The sequence below is a fragment of the Saccoglossus kowalevskii genome, chromosome 2, assembly GCF_978046115.1.
Source record: "Saccoglossus kowalevskii chromosome 2, keSacKowa6.1, whole genome shotgun sequence".
Lineage (NCBI taxonomy): Eukaryota > Metazoa > Hemichordata > Enteropneusta > Harrimaniidae > Saccoglossus > Saccoglossus kowalevskii.
In genome coordinates this window covers 32420421-32446971 of record NC_140642.1, presented here as the reverse complement: position 1 = coordinate 32446971, position 26551 = coordinate 32420421, and the positions used below count along the sequence as shown (strand labels likewise).

The following is a 26551-nucleotide window of genomic DNA, read 5'->3' as shown; positions in this document are numbered from 1 at the left end:
GTATGGATTCGGATAAAAAAAAACTTGATGAAAGGTTATTGAGAACTTTGTCGGTAATGCATACAATTCTGAAATTAATTCTATGAACAACTTCGAGGACAGTGTAAATCTTGGATGATCGGTGTGATATGGTCACGTTTATGATTACTTTTAAATAAGTCTGGCAGTGCATTCTGCATTTTATGTTGAAGTGGTTTAAATATGCTCATTTGGTAGACAACACAAAAGTGCATTACCAAAGTCTAGTTTGGTAAAAATTAGTGCATGTTTCTGACAAGTGAGTTTGTTTAGAAAATGGCGTACGTGAACGATTCTCATGACATTTTGGTAGAGATGTGGGTCCGGTTGCCATGGAAACATTTTTTGGGAAAGATTTTTCACCAATGAGTGAATAAACAATTCAAGACTCAATTGGTTCTTTTCTTTTCAAAAAAGAAATTAGAAGCTTATGTCAATAAGATTGTGTTTTGTTACAAAAAGATTTATAAAGTAGGGGTAAAGGTATTAGCGAAGATACATGCAAGCACATGGTGTTGCTGTGGAGGGGGGGGGGGGGTTGTGGTTGAGAATTGAATTCTAAGTCAATTGAATGTGTTTAACATTTTTAGCATTGTGGCGCTTAAGAAAGTAAATACATAGCACATTTTTGGAATTGTAGCTAGACTAAAATGCAAACATGTTAAAGCGAATATATAACCCCCATGAGATGACTGATATTTGTTACATAAATGCACAGTTCACAGCAAGTTCTCTGTGAGGCAACACAAGATTGATGAGTGCCATATAGAAGTTATATTCAACTCAACTCAAGATAACGGAATTATAAATATGCAAAACACTCTGCATTTGATCAACTTTAAGATGAGAAGGGGGGGTGGAGAATAAAAACACAGATTTACATTCTCTTCAACAAAAGCATTTTGTTTAATTTGCCAAATTTTCAAGTACGGTACATTTTTTTTTTTTTATATACATTTTCTGTGTTATCATAAACACTAGTCTTCGGTCAATCATTGATAGGTTTTAAAAACACTCAATGTTTTCAAAATAGTTCTCTGTATATTTACATTAGCACCAGTGTGGACTGGAAGTGTGGAACTGCAGTGTTTACTGTAGAAACCAACCAATTTGTAAATCAGTGCAGGGCAAAGAATGTAAAAACAGTTGCACATATTGACCTGTTGTACAACGATCAGTGTTTTTTTCTTCTTATTTTTTTATGGATGTGTGTACATATTGACTAGACAGTGGGGTAACCACCAGGCATATATCACATGGGAGAAGGTGTTTTAAAATCAATTACGCTAAGAACTGGAAATATATAGACAAAATTGACACCGTTAATTACGTAACATATATCACCACCACTTACATAATGACAAATATATGTACTGTACCACAAAATACTACTACCGTAAAATCTGTATTAGAAGCCGCATCCATAATAGAAGTCGCACCCATTCTTTTTGAACAATTGAGAACCAAAAATTCACCATTTCTCATATGTGTAGACGCTCTAATAGAAGCCGCATCCTCTCTGTTGCATTGTACCATTTTAATAGAAGCCGCGGTTTCTAATACAGATTTTACAGTATGATACAAAAAAACACAATGTAACCGTGACAGAGAATGTTATAAGGCAGTTTCCTATGCTATAAATTTATTTAAATTAACAGCATCAATTTTACAATTGAGATAAATTTAGCAGCAACAGTTTGGAAAATAATATAACAAATTGAACGGTAAAAATAATTGATTTCAGTTAAACTACTATAGCTTATATCTAGTAGAAACTGGTACTGGCTTTAAAACGCAACAGATTAACCAATTTTGGCAAAAAAAAGTTATTCTCGAATCAAATATTTCTCTATAATATTTCTCTTTAAAATAATCAATAATTTTTAATAGTTTAAGTATATAAAACAAAAGTAGCTACCTGACAGAAAAAAAGGGTACTATAAATTTAACCCTACCCTGGTCTGTGTAAATAAAGATTGCACTACAGAAAGACAAATACTCTGTCAGTACGACAAGAAAATATAATTTTAAAGTGTGTCACTAATCAAATAACTCTTTGATAATTCTCCAGTGTGTATCAGATACAGACAAGTTTGGAATAGTAAACAAATTTGAATTAAAACCTTAAATGAAGCTGTCAATCATAAATGAAATAAGTTTTGGAGTTCAGGATCCACTGTACAAACTAACAGGATACAAAGAAGTCAGTCATATTGTTACATTGATATATGCTGGGCATCTGGAAAATAGCTCCAGCAATAACGATTGACAATGAGAAGACAGAACCAATTATCATAATTGGCGTGTATGTACAGAAAGCATTTATATACTGGTAAAATACAATTGATATGTCATTCCCAAAAATATTTACAAATTTGCACCAAGGGTATAGAAATACTTAACAACAATGTAAATAAAACATAAATAGTACCAGTGAGAAGACTCCTCCAAAAGCATATTATGGGCGGCACATGGCTGCCATGACTGTCAACATGTTTATTAAGCTACAACAAGAAGTAGCACGAAGACTAAGTGAGGAGAGACCCTGCCACATGGCAATATAATTTGTAAATAGAACCATCATCTTACATGAAAAAAGTTAAAAGTTTTCAAGAGCTATATCTAAAGTCTAAAAAATGTACACCATCAAACATGAACATCAGTGTGCATTATTACAATTTGTGGTCTGACCTCACAGTCAATACCCTCCAAAAAGTTCATTGTTACATGTGTTTTTTTTTCTACTAGTAAATCACACTCGCTCAGCTGCACTTGTATAGATAAGTCAACTATCGTGTACTGTGCATCACGCTGCGACAGGTTCAATAAGTAACATGTACAATTAGTGCCGCTACAAATACCCCCTACCGAGTGGAAAACCAATCAGTGGAATTTTATGCGCAAATATGATTTAAATACGCACGACAGACTTCAGCTGCAGTGCAAGCTATATCACAGTATATCCTGGTGATTTGATGGAGCGGTTTTAATGGGTATCCATAAAGCCGCTTTCTTCAAACAGGTTTGCAATTACAGAATGGTTTTAATAGTGCAATGAAGAGGAAATCAAAGGATAAAACATGTGACATCAATCAGAGCGAAATATGTCCATGTCTCATACATATACAAACATCACTTCATTAAATTTAGTAGTCGGTGGCTTACTCAGTTCGTCGGTTTTGGTTTTCAGTATCTTATCTGTTTTTGTCGAAAGCCTATTAATAGGGCACCACTAGATTACCAAATGATCAGGCCCACACCAAAAAACATGCAGCTAAGAACTCTGTAGCAGGACATTAAGTATTCATTAGTTTCAATCTAAGTGGATGACAGTATTCAGTCAACCAAGCTTAATGCACAAGAAAATAAATAACTTGAAAGTTGAAGTCAGCCAAAAAAAAAAGTACAAGAAAATAATAGCGTTTTGGGGTTATGGAAGTAGATTAAAATAACTTCTGTAGACTAGCTGCTCACTTGTAAAGTGATAGTATTCACTCACTATTGGTACTTTGTAATACTAATACCAATACTGAACCAAACATATGATTCACTAATCACTATAATAAATTAGATTAAATATGATAATCGTGATATTTTATCAATTACATATTTTAAAGATTTTGATCTATGCATGGCAATGCAATATAAAGGGGAATTCTGTACCGATTTTAAAGTCATTGCCTAAAATATATTTTACTTTTTAGTGAAAAGAAAAAAAAATTATATGCACATTTACCATTGAAGTGTCCCCATTGTTATGATTCTGTAAATGGATACTGTCACTCGTAATGAGGATTAAAGCCAAATAAACTCAATTTCTTCAACAAACATTAACTAAAATCTACTGAGGAGTCAAAAAAAACAACCAGGAGGAAAACTCAATATTACAGCATTTTTGAAAATAAATTTTGAAAAACATTTATTTCACTCTATTTTGCAACAACAAAAAATGAAATATTTTTGAGGCACTTTTAAGTCGCATTTAAGAATGATAAAATGTACATTTTTGGTACTGTAAAGGTTACTGACCGAAATTTGATCTGAAGTTTACCGTATTTCTTCCATTAGAAGCACATCTCCAATAAAAAAGTAAATAAACCAAAAAATAGCATTAATTGTATACTGGCTCATTAAAATATGATGTATTTTGACCATAGACACTCACCTGTCATCTACGTAAACACATGTGCTACCAATAGTGCAAATACAGCAGCTGTGTAATGAGTTTTAACAATAAAAAAACACAAAGTTTTCTAATGACATCTATGTTTGCATATTCTCAGAAATGCATAGCTTCAATCTCTCTCCTCTCTAAGCAGGATTGAATTCCCAGCAACCTCCTGAATGCTGCAAAAGGGAGTTCCCAGTTGACATAGAATGCAGGACCTTCAAATCTGCAAATGTCTGGACTCTATGGAAACCAGAATCAACTGCTTGAAACACAACTTCTTTCCTTGATATAGAAAAATTCATAGATGCAGCTAGTCAAATTGAATTGGAAAATGATAAACTTCAGCTGACGTAAAGATCACAACTTTATGACTCGTTGTTTATCATATAGTCTGGAAACAAATGGGCAAGCACAAACAATACCACGTCTGCCGAAGTCCAGTATGATGTATGCGAGGTCAAGGCCGATATATAGGCGTTCTCCATGCTACCTTCCCGCAATTCAAAATCAATGCGATATTCCAGTTCTGTAAAACACAAACAGAAGTATAGTTACATAGTAGTGTTATGTTTGGTAAGCGCCATTTTGTCTGCTTGATCTTATTTCAAATGATACACTTGTACACTCTTCATTATAAACTGACTTAAGTTGGGAGAATGGCAACATTTTGGTTAAATGTAATTTTTTAATTGCTCATCAGATCAAAAAGAAACATCACACAGAGATTTTTTTTTTAATATAGATCGGCTAACTAATTTATCCATCAGATCCTTGTCATGAAAAGTACTAAAATAATTGGCATATTGCGGACGAAAAAGAATAAGAAGCCAAAACTACAAGTGAAAAAAATGACAGGTTCTAAAAATAATATTCATTTTGAGAGCAGAAATAAATCTCTGGAGGGGGTTGAAGAATGGGAAAGCAGAGTGTAATTGCCGAGCTATATCGCTAAATAAAATTTATTCCCATGTTTAATTGAAGGGTCGGCTAACACAAGTTTTGTTGTTTATGATAACCACAGCATATAAAAAGAGAAAACAGCTGCTATTTGATGAGTTGAAATTAAATGTTTCATGCATCGTGTGTGATGGAATTTGTAAACTGACAGTAAAAGCTGTTACAAAAGATAATTTATTCCTAGCTCCAACTATAGAGGGCGCTAACAAAATATTTCCCTGTATTTTTTCTTTTGATTCTGTTGTCATTTTTAAGGTCTAAGTTTGAGGGCGCTAACGTGGAATACATGTAGGAGAACTACCGATAAATGTTTTAAAACAACAAGATTGATATGAAACAAACTTGCTAGTAGTGATTTTAATGAAATACTACATAATTGAGTGGAAAAGAAGACAATATTGAGGTTTTTTACTAAATATTAAATGATGTGTAAACAAAAGAACAGTTTAGACTCCTGATGAGGTTTCTGCAAATTGACGAGAGACGACTTTGATGTTTCGAAAGTACGGCAAATGAAATAAGTAAACACAAACCAGTTAACGATTTCATTAGAGGTTAATCTCATCGTATTCATGCCCACCTTTCCAAAAAAAAAAAAATTTGGAGAAATACAATATTGACCAGGATTTTTTCTTCAAGCTGAGGTTCGTTTAGTATATTTCACTATAAATGTATAAAAAATTGAAATGAGTTATAAATAAAGTAATTTTTTTAATCAATAGAGAAAGAAAAATGCATATCCACCCATCCATTAATAGAAACCCAAATAAGGAAAGAAGACGTATAGCAGCTACTGAAGTATTAGAATTAGAAGAGGAACATTTACTTTAATTTTAATAACCTACACCAGTGAAAGATGAAAGCATGCAGCTAGAATGGATTTACTTGTTGTTTGACAGTTACCTTTGTATAAATGGGCATCCTTGAACACAGAAGCTGGATAAATGGCAATTACCGATATAAAACACAAACATAAAAAGGAGAGAAAACTATGATGACAAAATATAAATTGGCTTGACACTTTGCAAGAAAACTGTGATCTATTCTGTGGTCATACTATGAATCTGAGCAGATATACAATGATTTTTATGGAATAAAAAATTGTGAGGAAAGAAGTGGAATGGGTTGACAAGCTTAACAACATTCATAATGTGGTATTTTTTCTCTGCTTCTCAACGCAAAGGTTAGAAACCTACGACAAGAAATACACAATGTTTTTGGGTTTTTTTCCAGGGGACTGCCATGCAACCATTCTGTGAATGACTGTGATTTGACTTGTGTACAGGTTCTCTTAAGTGCAATTGCCAAACCTGTGTATCGTGTATAGAGACTTTGATAGACAAATCATATTCTATATTTAACTGTGTTAAATAATGAATAACAAGTAATTGTATTACACAGTTCTGTGACCTATCAAGTTTAAGAAATATATAAAGTTTGAACATGAACAGTCAGTGCATAGGCAGCATTAGTTAAAACAAAATGACCACCAGTTGGCCATTTTGAATTCTATCAGAAAATTATGTGCATCAAGGTCCCATAATTTGAGATGTTTGTACCAAGATTGATTGAGATTTAGTTCTGGACAAAATGACCATAAGGCCTAATTTTGAGGAATTTTAACCTTTAAAATGTCTGCCATTCAACCATTTTTGTATGCATGACATATGCGTGAAGTTTGAATGTGATTGGTCATGTTGGGGATACAGGTGTAGACGTAAACAGACAGAGGTCAAAACATAAGTCCTAGTTTTCAGACTTCATCTGAAAGAAGACTAATAGTAATATGGAATAAATATTATACATTTTTAATCCATGGCAACATAGAAACATATAGACACAACTTCAGATAAAAAAAGAAACACTGTGTTCTAGCACAATCATCAACCATCACATCAACTTACCAACACTTTCAACACTGACTGGGACTCCCTTCTCAACCACTTCAACCTCATCTTTGGCAGCTATCTCCTTCATACTTTCCAAGACTTGTAACTGCGGATCAGTCTCCACATTCTCAGTCTTTTTGCTCCATTTGCTCCAGAAACCTTAAAACAAAACCAGTTCAATGTTTCAATCCTTTTTCACTGTCATTATTATAATTTACTACTACTATAATTTACTACTACTGTAAAATCTGTATTAGAAGCCGCGGCTTCTATTAAAATGGTACAATGCAACAGAGGGGATGCGGCTTCTAATACAGATTTTACGGTAGTATTACATTTTCTTAGAATATCCTAAAAACATTTTAGTATTAGTAAGCTCAAGTGAATTTGTTTTCTATTTTCAGATTTGTAATTTTAGTCAAAACATTTTAAACATATTTTTCATCAGTAAATATGGTATATAAATACAACTAGATAAGAACTAAGAATAGACAGTAAAATAGACAGTAAAATATATATGGCACAGTGTAAAATGAAGACTTAGAATGAGTTATCAAGTGTGTGAAATGAAATATACACATTAATAATAGTAATCCACTTGAACATCATTATGTACATGTACTTTAAAGCTGATATTGTCAAATAATTTACACAAAATCAATAAATTAACCTGATATAATTCAGAATCAATCAATTGATTAAAACTACTAAACCAATAAGTATGGCCACATTTGATACTCAGCTCAGATGAATTTCAAATCTGTTTCAAATTTTCAATTCGGTGATACATAAATTGTATACTGTAAAATACTTTATTTTCGTTTGGTATTAATTTTTGCTATTTTCGCTGAAGGAATGATTCAGTGAAAATAAAATCCAGTGAATATCCCTTTTTTCCTATATTTTACATTCAACTCAACAAAAATCAGTGAAAATAAATTCCATACAAAACACCTAAAAAGTATTTTCAGCAAAAAAGAATCTAGCTAAAATAAAATATTTTACGGTATACATTTATCACACGATCAAAGGTACGGTAGAGATGATTTACGCTGGTGACCAGAATCAAGTGTTATCAGAGCTTGTACCAGATTTCAATCAAATTGACGGAATCAACTTTAACCTCCCATCTACTCATTACACAATTCAGCTTCAAAATACTGCACATAAAAATAATCAAAATACTACACAAAAAATCAAAATCTAAAGAATGAGCAAAAAAAAAAAAAGATGACAAGACTGGCATTCTGAAAGAAATTCAATATTTACTGAAGCTTGCTGGGAATAAAAAACAGCCACAGTTAGCATGTATAGTTTAATATAGTTTAAGTTACAGAAAGAGCAGCAACTTGATGCAAAAAAAAAAAGTATGTGATTCAAACACACATAAAAAGAAGGCAAGCTTGCAGATGATGATCACTAACGAGGATAGACACATTTATTTAATCATTGTTTAAATGGTACCTGTCAGCGACTCTGTTATAGAAGACGACAACTCAGACACGGCTGAGAGAGAAGGATAAGATGAGGAGGGCTTTATATCGTCATGGAGACTATGACTAGATGGATTGATGTTAGAGATAACACTACCGAAGCTTGTATTAGTGTCGCTACTACTACAAGATGTGATGCCAGTGATGGCAGAGAAGGAGGAAGAGGATGCAGTTGAATCAGTAGAGTGAAGTGAAGATAGTTCATTCTCAAGCTCTGTATCAGTGTCTCCATCAACAACTACTAGGAAATGGAGGAAGAAATGAGTGGAAGGTGTAACATTCATAAAGTCACTGCAGGCTGTGTTAATTTGAACCCAAGGTGAGATGCATGACTGATTAAATGAGTGAGATGCGAGACCGAGAAACGTCTCATGTTAGATGTGAGACTATTAACATCAACAAAGATGGATTATTATTATTATTATTTTGAGTTTATTAATTTTCTAAAAAAAAAACATGTAAGTGATACAGTGAAACCTCTCTGAAAACATACATTTGTCTATAATGGAAATAATTAAATTCCAACAAAAGCCTAACAAGTGAATTAATAATGACATCAACAGTCACAAAGTCTCAATTTAATTTTATGATTTTTTTTTCTTTGAAAAAAGTTGAAACTTTATATTTATAATATATTCAAGAGTAATAGATGTGCATTTCAAAACTGTATTTTGATACAACATATTGTAAAAAAAAACTTGCCACTATATGCACATGTTCCATATATCCCATTCAAGAGGGCATTGTCAACTAACATAAAAATTAAACTAAAATGTAACAAAACTTGTAATTTCTTACTTGATTTTTTGACGTGGACCTTTTTAGGACCAGAGTCAATGATGGTAACATCCTGCATCATGGCAGAGGCACCACTGGAGATCATTTCTTTGGGTTTATCTTTCGCTGACGGGTACGCCATCATCGTCATTTTTGAATATCTCTTCTGTTTCAATGCATCGCTGTTGTTGATCTTCAACGGCATTATGGTCGAGTAGTGTTTTATGAGAAGGGGTTCAATTCTGTAAGCCTAGATTAATAACAAATCATATATCAGAGGTTTATAATATTATGCCATTGATGTCTCTAATATTTATTAGTATAAAGTCACAAATCTAATAATACAATGCACAAACCCAAACATACATTCACATTCCATCATAATATTTTTCAAAAACAACTGACAAAGAACTGTATATTAGTAATTGGAAATAGGGGATGAGTGTTTAGAGGGTCATATTCTATGATTATTGAAATTTTGTAAAGTTAGTATGCATATATAAATATATACACAACTAAATCTATGGCCAATCTGTTTTCATCATTAAATGGGCAACACCAATCAAAAGAAGACAGACTTGCTGTCACAATATAGTTGATGAGTTGACAGTGAGTAGCAATCCCTGATAGTTCAATATTGTGCAGTGTTCTTATCTGTGGTATGTATACAGGCAACATAGAGCCAAAGACTGAATGAATGGTTCATTTTCTGGGTGCAGAATATGCCATATGGAACTCGTATTGAACACGGGGTGGTGTGACGACTGGGACGCTTTATTCTGATTTAAAAGTATACAAACCATCTACCCCTTTGTATCTAAAAGTTTATTCAGTGAATCATTAAAAGAACTACAGTCATCACGCAGCTTGTATTTGAATTACCTGACAAGCAAATAATGTATTTTACATGTGTTGCACATGTCACTATGAGTTCTATATCAAACAAAATGCGGTGCGATCACTATAGCGCATTTGTGATGTTTTGGGGACTACTTTATTGCATGCATCAGAATACATACTTTTGTAATGGTGTTATATGTCACCTGATCACCCAAGTGTATAGATATGTTAAAAAAAGTAGTGCCGGTAGAATAAACAAGAAGTTAAACTCTCTGGTTTCTTTGATGTTTTGTGTTTTCCCCGAGTCAACACATCACAGTATTAATGATACTGGCTTAAATACCGGGTATTAGCTTAACTGTGAAACTGATAGCACTCTTTACAATTAACCAAAAGAATTAGGTGTACTGTCACTCACCACTGGATCTGCTGGATGGTAGATATTGAAAAGTCTTTTACACTGAGATTTTGGTAGTATCATGTCTTGTTTGCCTTTGCCATGTGGACGTACACCTCTCATTACCAAGAACACAGCCAGAGGTGAACCAAGACAAAACATGTTATCAACCTGCATTTTAATAGTGAAAATAATGTTGAGGCAGTTAGAGCCCAATTAAAATATTGCTCTACTGAGCAAATTACTCTACATATATGCAATGCATTATGGGAATGAACATCCTATTGTATATAATGGAAAATTATTATCACTTTGAAACTGGAGAAGATTAAATTAATGCAATATTTTTGGAAATGTATCACATGTAACAATATAGGAGTTCTTATAATAATAATACTTTTACATCCATGTCTAAGAAACATGTATGATGAAATAAATTCACCAGTGACAAAAATTCAGACACTTGTTTATACAAAAATTGCATTAAAACTATAATAATGATAGCAATAAGAAAATGACATATAATCTTGAAGAAAGAATGACAGTGTATTAAAATAAAGCAGATGCAAAATTTCCTGAAATGTCAACTTTAGAAAACAACAAATTTCAATATTTCTCAAACGGGCCATCCTTGATCCAAACTTGAGTCTTTTCATACTTCGTCTATATTTATAGTACCGGTACATATAATTATGTAGAAGACAGAGGTGCTGTGTATCCATGGTCTACACAATGATGCAGCATATATAATATAATGGCCCCCTTCCTTATTTTTTCATAAAATTGTCATCATTTTGGGACCTACCCGTAACACTATGTGATGCGGTTGGGGTTTAAATTTAAACAGTGGGGAGTGCACCTACAAAACAAATACCTGAATTTTTTAGTATTTTAAGTAAATTATGTACATACATTTATCTGAGGTAGGAACAGAAAATGTTGTACTGTATCGTTAATTGAATTACTAAATTAGGTCAAAAGGTCTACCTTTTTGCAGATTTTGTATCATAAACATCATGTGCCTAAAATGGCCGCCACTTGGCAAACTTCATGCAGTAATGCGCATCAAAGAGGGCAAGTTCAAAACAAACAATACATGTATCCTAGTGGAAGATATTTCATTATAGAGTACACCAAATGCTTGGTGCTATAAGATCACATTTCAATGAAAATTTAGTGAATATCACTCATCACCATACCGTAACCACAATCAATTTATAACTCTTCTTCCTCCTCTACCAGGAGAATATTATAATGTACTTACTTTAAAATTCAAAGTTGGCATTCTGGTGACAGCAGCTACTTGATTTGTGCTTAATAACTGGCTTTCCAATTCACCCACTCTGTAAAGGGTAACAAAAAAAAAACATTGCATTTTATCTGGGGTTGAGTAATTTGGACAGAATTAAAAAATTAAAATGTATCGGTACTTCAAAGTAAATTACTGATAGTCATTAGAACATACAAACAATAAAAATAAAATTGTAGGGTCACCATTTTAAATTGAGAATGTAATGTTCAAATTTTAGTGAGAAATGGTTATTAAAGTCTTTGTTTTGGCATTATTAGTTTCTATGGTAATTCATTAAAAGCATAAAATGTTTTCCAAGGCATGGACTGAAAATGTTGTATTTGCTTTCTTAGAAGCGCATATCCCATAGAAATGTACATATTAATTAAAACCCAAAAATTACAATTATTGTATGCTTTGTCATAACAATGTGACTTGTTTTGACATGCCTCTGCCATTCAAGGAAAGTGCAAATACATATTTAATTTGCTGATAATATTATTATTTCAGCCAAACACATGTAATAAAAAAAAATACTTATTCACCGCTTCAAATTAACCAATCAATTTCTAACAAAAATCATCATGTTTCACATTAAGACACAATTGACCAGGGTAGAAGATATAAATGTAATGAATACACAGTGTTCAGATTTCCCAATTTTTGAGTAGACTAGCTGCTTTTATTGATAATTACCCTCTTCTCCCCATTACCATAAAAAAAAACTAGCCTACTGACACAATGCATGTACAAGTATTCAATCAAATGAGTAATTGACAAAATGTCAGAGTTGAGCATGTAGAGCAGAGATAGTGAAAGATAAAAAAAAATCACACACACATATAAATATATATATACATACAATGATGCAGTAGGAATGAGGAAACAGACAATGAGTCAACACTACGTTTATATACCTGCTGAGATTTCATTAGTCTCTCAGGATTTAAACTGGGATTTTTTTATTCATAGCAACAACTTATTTATAACTTGATACCCTATAGACTATTATTGGATAGAATGACTCAGGTATACATATATATTGAAGCGAATGAAGTCTAATGTTTATACGATAAATCTGCTTTTACGAATTACATTACAGTATTAGTGTCAACGACCATTCCTGGGGCAGGAGATGTTTGAGACATTGAGAAAAATAAACCATATATCACATCTTGTTTTCATTTTTTTGCAGAATTTATTGTACATTAAATAAATAAATACAACAGGAATATAAAATTTTAATTACATGTAGTATTATTACAATAATATTTTACATATTTTTTCATAATTATTCAAATGCCTATTTGCAAAGGAACTATTATTAGCATTTTCACAGTCAATGTTGAATTTTAAAACATCAACAAATATTGCAAAAAAAATAATTATTAGAATGTTGGTGATATGTAAATGAGAGATATATTTGGAAAAGAATAGAGCTCCGCTCCAGAAATGACAACTCAATGGTAGGTACATCTAAAACGCATGAATAATTTATTTGTGAACACATCATAGGCACTCCATAGGCACACAACTATAATGCACATGGGCAAATCATATCAAACAAGTCATTGTCAATGACACGTCCCCGTACCGTTCATATTTGAGTGACATAAACATTCAAAGCAGATCATGACCGAAATCTCAGACCACTTTCAGTGGTCTGATCCGAAATGCACCTGCATATGTACAACACATTGTATGATGTGTGTGAAGTGTGGTCTTGATCAGTCCAGGCATGTCCGAGATATGGATAAAAAACTAAACTCTTTAAAACAAAATGGACACGATGTCGGCCATTTTGAAATTGATCTGAAGAAAAATTGGTGTGCATCAAGCTTCTATTATGTTTAATATATGCACTAAATCTGAACAAAATCCGTCCATGCATGACTGAGATCCGGTTCCGGAATTGTGAAAATACGTGATTTTGATGCATTTTCGGCCTTAAAATGGCCATCATTCAGCTATTGTTAAGCGAATCATGAAACAAATGCACATATCTATTTGTGACATGATGTACCATGTGTGTGTGAAGTTTGAACTTGATCAATCCAGACATGTCTCGGATACGGATCCAGAAGTGAATTCTTTAAAACAAAATGGCCGCCAGTCGGCCATTTCGAACTTGATTCGAAAAAAAAAAATGACGTGCATCAAGGTCCTATTATGTTTAATGTATGTACCAAATTTTAACAAAATCCGTCCATGCATAACTGAGATCCGGGTCCGGAATGGTGAAAATGTGTGATTTCAATGCATTTTCGGCCTTAAAGCGGCCGTCATTTGGTTATCGTTAATGAGATCATGAAACAAATGTACAAACATATTTGTGACATGATGTACCTTATGTGTGTGAAGTTTGAACTCGATCAATCCAGACAAGTCTCAGATACGGATCCAGAACTGAATTCTTTAAAACAAAATGGCAGCCAGTCGGCCATTTCAAACACGATCCAAAAAAAAAAATGACGTGCATCAAGGTCCTATTATGTTTAATGTATGTACCAAATTTGAACAAAATCCGTCCATGCGTAACTGAGATCCGGGTCCGGAATGGTGACAATGTGCGATTTTGATGCATTTTCGGCCTTGAAATGGCTGCTATTCGGCTATCATTAATCGAATCATGAAAAAAATGCATGTGCATGTGTGATGTATGAGTGAAATTTGAACAATTTGACCAAACTGTTACTATGATACAAAATATAGTTCATCAATATTCACAAATAGTGTTAGATATTCATTGACAAGCGAATACACAGTATGCATGCATTAAATTCAAAAACAAATTACTATCATGATACAAACTGATAATTAGTATTTGGCCAAACTGCTATATAAGAATACTAAAACAAAAAACATTTCCAAAATACAGTTTCATTGTTATGCAAATTAGCTAATTAAAATGTACCTATTGATTCCAAACAATTATCAGTCATGCAACCACGCAGACAGAACACATGTACCAAGTTTCAACTAATTTGAGCAAAATGTTTGGATATTAACAATACATGCTGAAAGATTTTAAATGGTATGCAAATATCCTAATTATTATGCATGAATTTATACCAAAATCTGATTAAAATCAGCCCACACATCACAAAAAGTTAAAAAAAGTTGATAAAAATGATTGGACACATATCACCATATCAAGTGTGTTGGTTAAAAAAGAACCACATACCTCTCTCGGACACGACTCAACTCCCGGGCAAGCTCCTCGTGTTCTTTATCTACCGTATCTAAATCGGGATGCGCAGCATGTTCATGTATCAAGTACTGGTCGTATAAGTGTATCGGATTCCATCCTGTCAAAATATCATACACGATCACGGCACCCAGCGAATGTGATATAACTGACACACGCCCATCATTTGCTTCAAACCCTTCATTTCGCTCACAGAACATTTTATACAACCTGTTGAGCTCCCTCTGTAAACCTCTCACAATCTAAAAAGGAAATTATTTCAATAATGAGTTTTGTGTGGATAGCATTGTTAACTGTAAAGCAGTGTCAGTTTGTTTGAAGCTGTGTTTTGTCTTGTTAGTATTTCCTAGTATTCGCAATCTACCGAGGTAATCTAAGAATGCTGGAATTTACCTACCATACACATCTGACTTAGCGCCCAGGGTACTTAGCTCTAAAAATCACGTGTTTTAGAAGCATGGGTGTTTAGCCAAGCAGACCCCCCAATTTTAGTTCACCATGTGCCAGATTGAGAAAAATCGTACCTCCATTTGGGAAAAACAAAATTGAAAAATTAGTTGTTGCCGTCATTGATTTCACACTTTTACAATGAAGAAACAGAAATGGTTACAAAAAATATGCATGTTTTATTGTAATAAGCATTATATACCACCTGAATTTACGATGTTTTTAGGGTTTGTGGCAACACAGTCAAAGTCAACATCCTCATCATTGTTGAATGTGCTTGATCATATGCAAACTCTTGGACAGGTATGGTATCAAATGCGATGAACAAGGAATCAATATTAAAGAAAATACGTGGTTACAACCACTCTGAGAAACTGGTTGTCCACATGAAAATATAGTTGCTCTACAAAGCTTTTGTGTTAAATCCCCTTAAATGTTAGCTATTTTAAAATTTTAGATTTGGTTTCATGAAGACAAACATGCTTGATAGGGACAACTGACAATCTGACTTCTATGAACTTCACTGCAGCAATTTCCGATCATCAAAACCCCATGTACCAGTATTTCATATACCAGTGTCAAACTGACTATTAAAAATCAGAATAGTTAAGTAAAGGGAGACTCGATTGGCTGCATAGTATTATAATTACCGGTACATAAATAACTCACAATGTAATGCTATATGTAGCACATGTGTGATTCAGATGCACACTGTGTGACAACCACTGCACTTTAAATACAACACATTACTACATGACAGACAGTGCAGGGGAATCACATACCTCAGATCTAAATAAAGGACTGGTATAATACATGATGTCCATTGCACTTGAATTCAGCACACTACGAAGTCCTCGTAATCTGTGCGGCGTGACACAGTCGACCATATCACCGTCCAATTTGAGTACTGATCTCCATTCGACTGGGAGGAATTCAACTCTCTTAGTTGACGTGGCACTTGCAAGACTAGGAAAATGCTTGGCGACCATTTTCTGTGTTGTTGTCCTTAAACTGTGAAAAGGGTCGACAAAGAAAAACAAATTAGGTAATTGATGTGTACAGATTCAATATTTCAATGTATCAAATATATGAGATATTGATCATACGAGAGGTAACACATACATAAGATTATGTGTAATGATTTTGACTTGATTTGATTTGAATCTACCGTAATCATGTGTGATGAAATTGATGTATGCAATCTCTCACCTACAATGAGAGCCAACAAATAAGACAAATTCAGAAATGCACTCCACACAAACAATAGGTATTATTTTTTACCCCACAGTATTTCAAAGAGACTTTTAACTATTAGTAGCTGCAGACTTACTCAGTACAACTTTTAATGATACAACTAGAATCCATTTTTTGTCCTATACCATGAATGACAAATACAAGATGAGATATAGGTGGTGGCTTGTCATCAAGTGCTGCCTCTAGACAGTAACCACGATGCAATCTAGTACCACTGGAAGACGCTACAGGAGAGAAATTAAAATAATATTTTTTAGTCAGAATTAAAAAATGATAGAAGTTGTTACAACAGAACAAATGAAGTGAGTATTCAGCTGTTGAGTTACTTCCACTGAGCAACTGTAATAACTGATGAATCAGTTGGCTGTTACGCAAAGTGGCACTAGAATACGCCTACTGACCAACATCATCTGGAAATCTGACCAAACAGATACTACCACATCTTCAAATAATTGTGTTTTCAGCTAGTTGAGTAGCAGAACAGTCAAATATATATACAAGTGCTTTGGTGTTGGCTTGGATAATTAAGGAAGGTAGTATTTATGATTCCTCACCACCAAGTGTACCACCAGGACAATAGATGTTAATATTGCAGGAACCTGACAATCCAACTACGACTGCTAATCAAAGTGCAACATTACACTTATTCCCCCCCCCCCCAAAAAAAAATGTTGAACTTTCTGAGACTCGTAGTAACAAATTAACCAGTAACAAAAAACCAAACTGTTACTTTGACAATACTGAGCAAAATAATTTTAAAAATGTAGACAAACTGACAGAAAAGAGACCCCACATACAAATCATCAAGCACCTTTGACTATTTTCAGAGAACACTGGGAACAGTATATGTCTGAGTTTTATAACTGTTACAGTATTATTTTGCATTACAAATAACTATGCCTAAACACTTTAATAGTTTAGCAAGGAAGTGAAAGTGATTTGCATACCTTTTGACAAACCAATGCTTGTTCCAATCGACCTAGCTAGCTTGGAGCTGGTTTTGTCGCTATAAAAGTAGATTTCAGTCAAACTGTTCCAATCTACATGGCTGTCCTTGAACCTTATGTTATGTAAAACTGTAAAACAAAGATGAGATCGATGGTAAGCAATCACAGAGATATGCAAATTATTAACCCCTTGAATGCCATCTTTTTATCCACCAAAATGTTAAAGCAATATTTTCCATACTTTTCTGTATATTTCTTAATTTTGAAGCAAATGGACATTAAAATCTCATTTGCTACAGCTAGCTCTTGATAGAAGATAAACAAAATTGGAAAACAAAATATACAAATACTAGTAATTGTGCAAGTTTTTTTTTTTGGGGGGGGGGGGGCGAACAAAGTTAATTCTGGCATTCAAATGGTCATCCACTATATGTATTGGAAACTGAGGATGGAAAATAAATAAATAAAAGCAATTGTTATAAGTAACACATATATACCAAAGTGACTTTTATTTAGCAGAAGTTTATTTACTTGTAAGCCACAACAGCAGAGCATTCGATAAAACAGCATCATTTCTGTCTATACCTTAGTACTGAGGAATTCACAAAATCTTATGATGGGAAATTTCAGTCGGGAGCCCACCATAAAATTTATAATACAAGGTATTATATCCTTTAAAGATTATACATATAAATTGAGGGAAAAAAGTAATTTTGCTAAACAGGTCAGATTATGCTAACAGGATAGGCCAATACATTGGCACATGTATACATTTTAATGGACAACACACACCTTATTTCTTAGCATGTGAATAAACACTATTGAATGTAACAGAAAAAATATCGTCCACACATTTTAGCTCTGGTCAATTTAATTTAATTTATAATTACACTTAGCAGTCTTAATGACAACAAATCATCAACATATACAAAGCAAATTCAGTCTTAACTTTATCCATAGCCTGATGCTAAAAAAATGATTCACATTTAACTGTAACAAAATATGGAAAAAAAGTAAAATGAAAGCAATGATGCTTACAATACACAATTCACGCTGCGTATAAAATTGCTATTTTGTAATATTGTTATCAGTGCTTGGTAAGCAGATGAGAAACATGCCTGCAATGTATACATGTATTTTGCTATTTTTTTTCAGTCTATAACATACCTCTTCTCTGTATGAAAAATGCCACTACGTCATGAAGAGGAAAGAAAAATATAATTATTGTAGGCGGTCTCCAAGGAGACGCAAAGATAATGGGATATGATTAAACCGTTAATCTTAGTCGCATTGGGATGTTAGGTCATAGTTTATCAGTTTTATTGCCCGATATAACATTTTAGTCTGAACAAATTTAAATAATGTAATATGCACACTGCCGAAATAAAAAATATCACATTGAATATTGAACATTAGAAAGAAATACTACTACATTACTATCAACACAGTTGAAACGCCTCATATAAAAAGGGTTGCGGTCGACTACAAAATAGGTTAATGACCTATTAAATACAGCTCCATCGAGTTGGCTGAGGAGTCTCTTCTATGTGAGATAGTGCAGGAGCCACATGGAAACTCACTATCAAGAATATATTTCTATTCAAAACCCAATAAGGCACTGTGGGGAATGCATTCTAGTTATTATGATATATCATCAGCATATGCTAGATGATTAATCTGTGGTGATAACACTTATTTTAGACTATTATTTGACCAAAACTTGACTGGTGTGTCGCCTGGTGCATTATTGTAGAAAGCTGTGGCATGGAACATAAAAATCACATGTTAGTGTTTTACACAGAAAACACACTTCGGTTAATCCTAACCCTTATCAGCACCCTGTGTACTTTTACATTGACTTGACCAAATGAAGTTGATAAAAACTTCTTGTTTAAAGTGCTTTGTGTTAACATGCATTTATTTTCCGTCACAAACCTCGAAACACTGAAAATATTGCATGGTTTTTCATTACTAAATATTTTGATAATGTATACATGCAGCAATTGAGTTTACACAATGTTCAAATATGGGCAATAGTACATTATATTATACATACATTGATATATCATGGGCTCATTAGTACTATAGATTATTTTCAAAATATTTAGTAGCCTGAATTAAGGTAGAAGAAAAAGTTGGGAACCAAAATTTGTTTTAACATGGTTTCCAGTCATTCACACTAATTTCCATAGTAAAATGGGCAGACACAATTAATGTATGCGACATGTTTATAATCTTACTATAACTCAGACAAATACTTTATAGTAACCAGTATTACCAGTATTATTAAACATCTGTCACCATAACGCCATAAGTTACAGCATGCCGTAATTTTGCGGTATTTTACAGGGTATTTTATCCTACCATATAAGAAAATGCAAATTCCAAATATGGAATGATTACGCGCATAAGCATCGTCTAATAATAAAAACAAACATGGCTGCCACAAAGGTTTGACCGGACTCCACACAAAGCAGTTCTTTTTGGATTTTGGCATTCCCATGATGTATCCTTGGAAGAAAAAGATGTATAATAATAAGGTTATTTAATAGGGGGATACCTCAAAGTATGCACTCAGACAGTACGCCATTTCATCGACCTCCGATGCACGTCGGTCGATACATCTGCTGTACTGTCTTCATGAATACTTTGAGGTATCTTTGTAATAACCTCATATTATTATACATGTTGGGTTACAAGGGTGAACCTAAATACTGCCATAGAATGTTCACATGATGTGATCTATATTTAGATACATCCATAGTATGCACAGAAATTATCATAAAACATATAACCAGTTTATATATACGCATCCTAGATTATTGTGATTGGGTGTATATACATGTATACAGTTCAATCACTGTAAACATTCAAATCTCTATACTGGGGATCCGAGTGTAGCAAGCAATTGTCATTACAGGCTCTCAAATAATACTGTACTGTAAAATATTTCATTTTCGCTTGGAATTAATTTTCACTATTTTCGCTGAAGGAATGATCCAGTGAAAATAAAATCCAGCGAATATACCGTTTTTCCTATATTTTACATTCAACTGGTCAAAAATCAGTGAAAACACCCAAAAAGTTATTTCAGCCAAAATTTATTCCAGCTAAAATAAAGTATTTTACAGTACATGTATACAGTCTCATCCACTTTACAGACTGAATATTTACGGTACTTGAATACTGTTTGAAAAAACAGAAATTTGATTGTATTATTGTAAATAATTAATTTACTTTACTTTCAATAATTTATTTCTCTACACATACTTGTGTACATACAGTCTTTGATACAATATTATTGTGTTTCAAATGTTGACACAATGAATAGTTAGTTAAGCAGGACACTTACTAGGTACTTTTCCTTTGATGTTTAACGTTTCTGGAGGTTCATTTTTGTTTTGGCCACGGAACTTCTCAAGATGAGACTCCTCTAATTCTTCTGCCATTGATTCATCAATGGGTTGCCAGGTTCCATCAACGAACCAAGTACCTCGCATTACATCAACTGCCTCAGCTGTTAAAATAAAAAGTGAATATTATAGTATTGAGTTGTAGTAAAAAAAAAATTTCTTTTTATTCATCTGAAAATATTTGTTGTTCATCCATAAAAACTAATTTGTAGTGTAGATCTTGCTACCAATAAAACAATAACTACAACAACAAAAAAGCCATCAAAGATGGTAGATCCGCCAGCATCTTTAAATAGTGCTCCAGATATATATATATGCAATTAAATAGTTTGTTCCGATCATGAGCTCAATGTCTTCATTAAAGCACTGGTTGAAAGTTTACTTGCAATAATGCCCCAGATATGATATTTATGCATTTTAATGAGGTCAAATGACCATATACGGTTATTAAATATGTTGATCAGATTATGAACTGATTGCCTTCAATAAATCACTAGTTGAATGTCTTTATCTGCAATAATGTTTCAGATATAGTATTTATGAATTGTTAATGAGCTCACATGACCAGATATAGTTATTAAATATGTTGATCAGTTTCCTCAATCCCAGCATTGTGGGCAGAAATGCACTATAGGAGAACATTTGTACATCCAACAGGAGTAAAGAAAAATAAATTAGGAAAATAGGCGATACCTGTTATGTAATTTTGCAACCCATATTTAAATTAAATATCTTTAAATAGATGACATACTGTGGAATACTTTATTTTTGCTTGGAATTTATTTTCGCTATTTTCACTGAAGGGATAAATCCGTGAAAATAAAATCCAGCGAATATACTTTTTTTCCTATATTTCACGTTAAACTCATCAAAAATCAGTGAAAATAAATTCCATACAAAACACCCAAAAAGTCTTTTCAGCGAAAATTAATTCCAGCGAAAATAAAGTATTTCACAGTATATAGCATAATATGATGTGCTGTGATAATATGGTGTGCTGTGATGTGACCTTCATAAGGTCTATGGTTGCAACAGAACATAATATATAAGGAGAATAATCAGATATTAACAGTAGTGTTTTTTTGTGACAAATAAAAGAAGCAGTATTGTAGGCAATGTAGGCATTGAAGCACATAATTGCCCTAACAAATTATCTTATGTGAGTATAATTATTAACATTTTAACAGGACTGTATGAATTATGCATTACATGTTCATCATAGAAACTAATAATTATATATCAACGAGTGGAGAGATGAAGTGACAGAATTTATGGTTCTTTATCAGTTAATTAATCTAAAGAGCAAATAAATTTTAAAATATAGTAATTTAATTAACGGCCTGAAAATAATATAGAATAATAATGCTAATAATAACAAGTGAGCAGAAAGTACTCCTTTGTTTCACTGGCGAGTTGACAGATAACCAAAAATTAGGTGAACATGGCCTTTATGCTTTGACCTTCTTAGAAATTTGTAGCCCGATCACATATTTTTAGTTCTTCATCGTTTTGTTAAACAACAAGCATACAACTAGATGATATATGCACTTAATTTATACAACGTAATATATAGTTACATAAGAAAATTGATATCCCACGTTACCTGGATATTATTACATAATCATTTAATGAATGACACAGTAATTTGATGAAATAAATACATCAAAGACAGCATTATGTTATTCTGGGAATTACTACTGATAGTGACAGTAATACTACAGACAGACAGACAAACATTAATTATCTTCTTTCATCATAATAATAACTACGGTAGGTTTGTTATACCTAATACTGAATAATTAATTTTTATTGTTCATTACAACTCTCTTAAAAGATTATATAATGCACAGAATTTTTCAAAAGGCAATATAATTATAGTACAGTTTCACACTATTATGTGCTGGCTCTGAATGACCTTTTTATTTCATGTGCAACAATAGTTATATAAATAAGAAATGAAATAGATATGTAATGATAATGGCCGACTAGAGTGAAGGAGCCAAGATCAAATTCCTCTACTGTGTAATTATTAATGTCAAGGGTTGAATACACTATTCTTTAATGCTTATTGCTTTTTGCAACATATCAGTCAATCATTAGTAAAGAAATTTGATACTAATGCTATTACACTTTACTAAATAAATTGTAAGTAAAATGGGAATGAACTCTTTATTATAAATGATTCCACCAATCTGGTTGTGCTAAGGGCAAATGATGATGATGATGATGATTTTATTAATAATATAATTTTATTAATTTTTTTTGTGAACGAGGAGCATGTACATACTGTGAATGGTTAAACATGAGCAATCAACCTAAGATATAAATTTAACAGTTTTTTTTTTTTTTTTTTTTTTTTTTTTTTTGGGGGGGGGTCTAAAACAGCAATTACAAATCAAAGAAAACTTCATTGACTGTATTGACTATATTTTCTAATATCATAAAGCACATCATAAAGCAAAAAATTGCATCTATGGCATGCAAAATCACTGAAATATGTCTTAATTACAAGCAGTGGTCAGGGTGGTTCCAATCAACTGTGGTATAACAATACTATCTATGAATTTTGATATCTGTTAGAGAGTTCCTGAGAAAAAGGTGAAGTGGCTTAAGATTTGCTAATTAATATACAAATTAGGTCATTGATATGCAAGATCTTCCACTAAAAACTAATCAGGTCTACACATTATTCCAGAACATCTATGTACCAAGTTCCATTAAAATTTGTTCAATGGTACTTGAGAAACAAGTGAAAATATATTAAATTGGTTAATATGCAAATTAGGTCATTAATATGCATACATGTATGGGTCTCAACCACAAACTAATACTTATCTGAAAGCATCTATGTACCAAGTTTCATTGAATTCTGATTATAAGATCCGGAGATATCAGTGGAACAGATACAAATCTACATACATAAATACATACACAAATACATACACCTGACGCAGTAACTGCAAACACTCGCATTACAGAAGTCAAAGATTACACAATAGACAATTTATGGATTTCAGGTTTGCTTGATATTTTGGGTCCCGCAACTTGAAAACTTGTGAATTTGCACCAATTGACAACAACTCTTTTCTGAATTTTTCACTACAAATCAAACATTTACTTGCCAATGAGTGGCGTGTACTACAAAATAAACATGGTAGATGTGATTATATCCTGCAAACCTTGACAAATATTGAAATATTCCATTTGCATTACAGCAAGTCTCAGAAGTATTGGGGCAGCCAATTTGCAAACTCGCAAGCGAATTGGCTAACTGCTTAGGTTTTGACTAAACAGTTGGCTTTCGAATCTCACTGGCGCCAACTCATGGCTGCGTCCACGCTGGGCGAGTCTAAGTTGCATTAAGGGACTCACTGGTAGAATGCTTTTACGTAGCCTGGTAGGTACATGTCTAGATTCCCTTGAATGATTTGCTTTGTTAGAGGCGTGATAATGTAAAAATAGTTTTCCTGGTAAGCCTAGGAATGGCCACAGTCAGCTGGCGTAAAGCGATAATATGATAAATGCGATTAATCTGCTGATATTTACTATATGGGGGTAGCCATCTTGAACACTACTTGAAACTACAGAGACAAGTTGAGAAAAACTTTCCTACAAATCAGGAAGGAAATGAAAAACTTTCACATCTAAATAATTCGTCGGGTAACATTAGCCACCCACTAAAAAATTGACCTCATTCATCGTTTTTGCATGGTCAATCCCTTGTATACGAATACCTCATTAAATATAGAACACTTTCCCTAGTATATTTGAAATTGAAATAGTCATCCAACTGTGGCTGATTAGCTCCAAAAGTATGACGATCGTCCCCTGCTGTTACCGGTATATACAATCGCCCAGAGTGGGCGTGACCACAAGATGGTGCCAGCGAGATTCAAAAGCCAACTGTTTAGTTAAAATCCAAGCAGTTAGCCAATTCGCTAGCGAGTTTGCAAATTGGCTGCCCCAATACTTCTGAGACTTGCTGTATTTAATAGTGAAACAGTGGCTACGAATAAGCTACGGGTTATGTGAAGCATAAACTATCTTATGCAGAAAGAAGACATTTTAGATTTCCCACCACACTCACTAAACATAATATGAACAATTTAATATTCATAAAAATTTTGTGATGGTATTTTAGACTTTATTATAAAACATTTTTGATGGTATAAGTAAGTGTGAATCTTGGGATATATCTGTCCTGAAAGCACACCAGAGATTATTTTGTTGATCAATCCCAGCAGGTTACTGAACTTACATGCAGATAAGCTGGTCTCTGTGTTGAAGCATAAATTAAGTCAGCTGGTCGTCTGCATTTCTCATTGTACCAGTCAATCTCTCCAACTTGAACGCACATTTTGCACTGTACAGATGTGAGTGGATTTACAATTTCCATTCTACTGCGTCTTGCAGTAGAGTGAATCTCCCATGCGTTTCCCAAAATTTATGAATAATTCATACCATCAATATGACGTTATATAATATTGTACCAAAACAACAACAAATCATTTTAGACTGCAACTTACCTTCCCAGTAAATTGGGTAGCATTTTTTGGTTACAACATCAACTTCATAAAGACCACCTCTGACAATTATCATTTCAATAGTATCATGAGTCTTTGTGTTGTGGAAGTGTATTTCTCGATATTTCCATTCGACTCGCAGGGAGTCGTAACCTATGAAGTGAGTCCATTTTCTATCTTCCTTGTTTTCTCTGTAGAACCACCGAACTTCCCGGGCGTTTAGGTCTTGTATAATATCCGGTGCCTGTACCTGTGTGGACTGTTCTCTTCGTTTAGGCTGGTCATATTCAAAATGTTCCTGTTCACCGCCCGTGAGGGGATCTCCCTCAACGGCATTTGAATGTTCAACTTTCTTCTCGCAGACGCATTCGTCGTCGTCTTTTTTTGTAATAGTTTCTCCGCCGTCGTCAGAATCATCAGAAATTACGATGACACTGTCGTCTGTACTGTCGTCGTTTGTAGACTGTACTGTGTCAGTACCCTCCGTAATGTTGTCAATAGGCGGAGGATCGTTATCTACAGGGGTAACATCATCGTCATCATCATTTTCATCATGAATTAGTTCATACACTTCGTCGTCCCCACTTCGGCTCGTACTCGAGACGTCCATCGACTCGTCTTCTTCGCCGTTAGGTTCGTCATCATCGTCGTCGAGGTTTAGCGCCTGGTATCCTGATGCTAGATATGTCATGTTTGCATTCATTCATTTATATTCCTATTTCGCCATTCCCCAGAAACGTACACTTCGGTATCACACCCATAACACCTGCGTGAAAATAACAGCAAATGATTCCGTCACATAATCGACATTCACGTGAACTCTGACCAACATCCAAATCACGCAATTCACGAGACTTATAAATATATTTAAAATATCTAAAAGACTTATATAGTTTTAGATGCGAAAATATTATCAAAGTACATAA

General features: G+C 33.4%; 1 protein-coding gene across 2 annotated transcripts; it reads right to left on the bottom strand.

The window, feature by feature from the left end:
• Positions 1–900: 900 nt before the first annotated feature.
• LOC100377407 (phospholipase DDHD1-like) lies at positions 901–26458 on the bottom strand. Of its 2 annotated transcripts, XM_078010666.2 has the most exons (12): positions 25629–26458; positions 21042–21206; positions 17690–17818; positions 16819–16966; positions 16271–16499; positions 15018–15283; positions 11807–11885; positions 10564–10713; positions 9327–9555; positions 7051–7194; positions 6050–6082; positions 901–4715 (listed from the first exon to the last, which is right to left on the bottom strand). In XM_078010666.2, the coding sequence occupies exons 1-12, from the start codon at positions 26326–26328 to the stop codon at positions 4555–4557; spliced, it is 2433 nt and encodes an 810-aa protein (XP_077866792.1). In that variant the 5' UTR covers positions 26329–26458; the 3' UTR covers positions 901–4554. The 2 variants fall into 2 exon arrangements, with proteins under 2 accessions (XP_077866792.1, XP_085350586.1); XM_085494460.1 differs by lacking the exon at positions 6050–6082.
• Between the last annotated feature and the right edge of the window lie 93 nt (positions 26459–26551).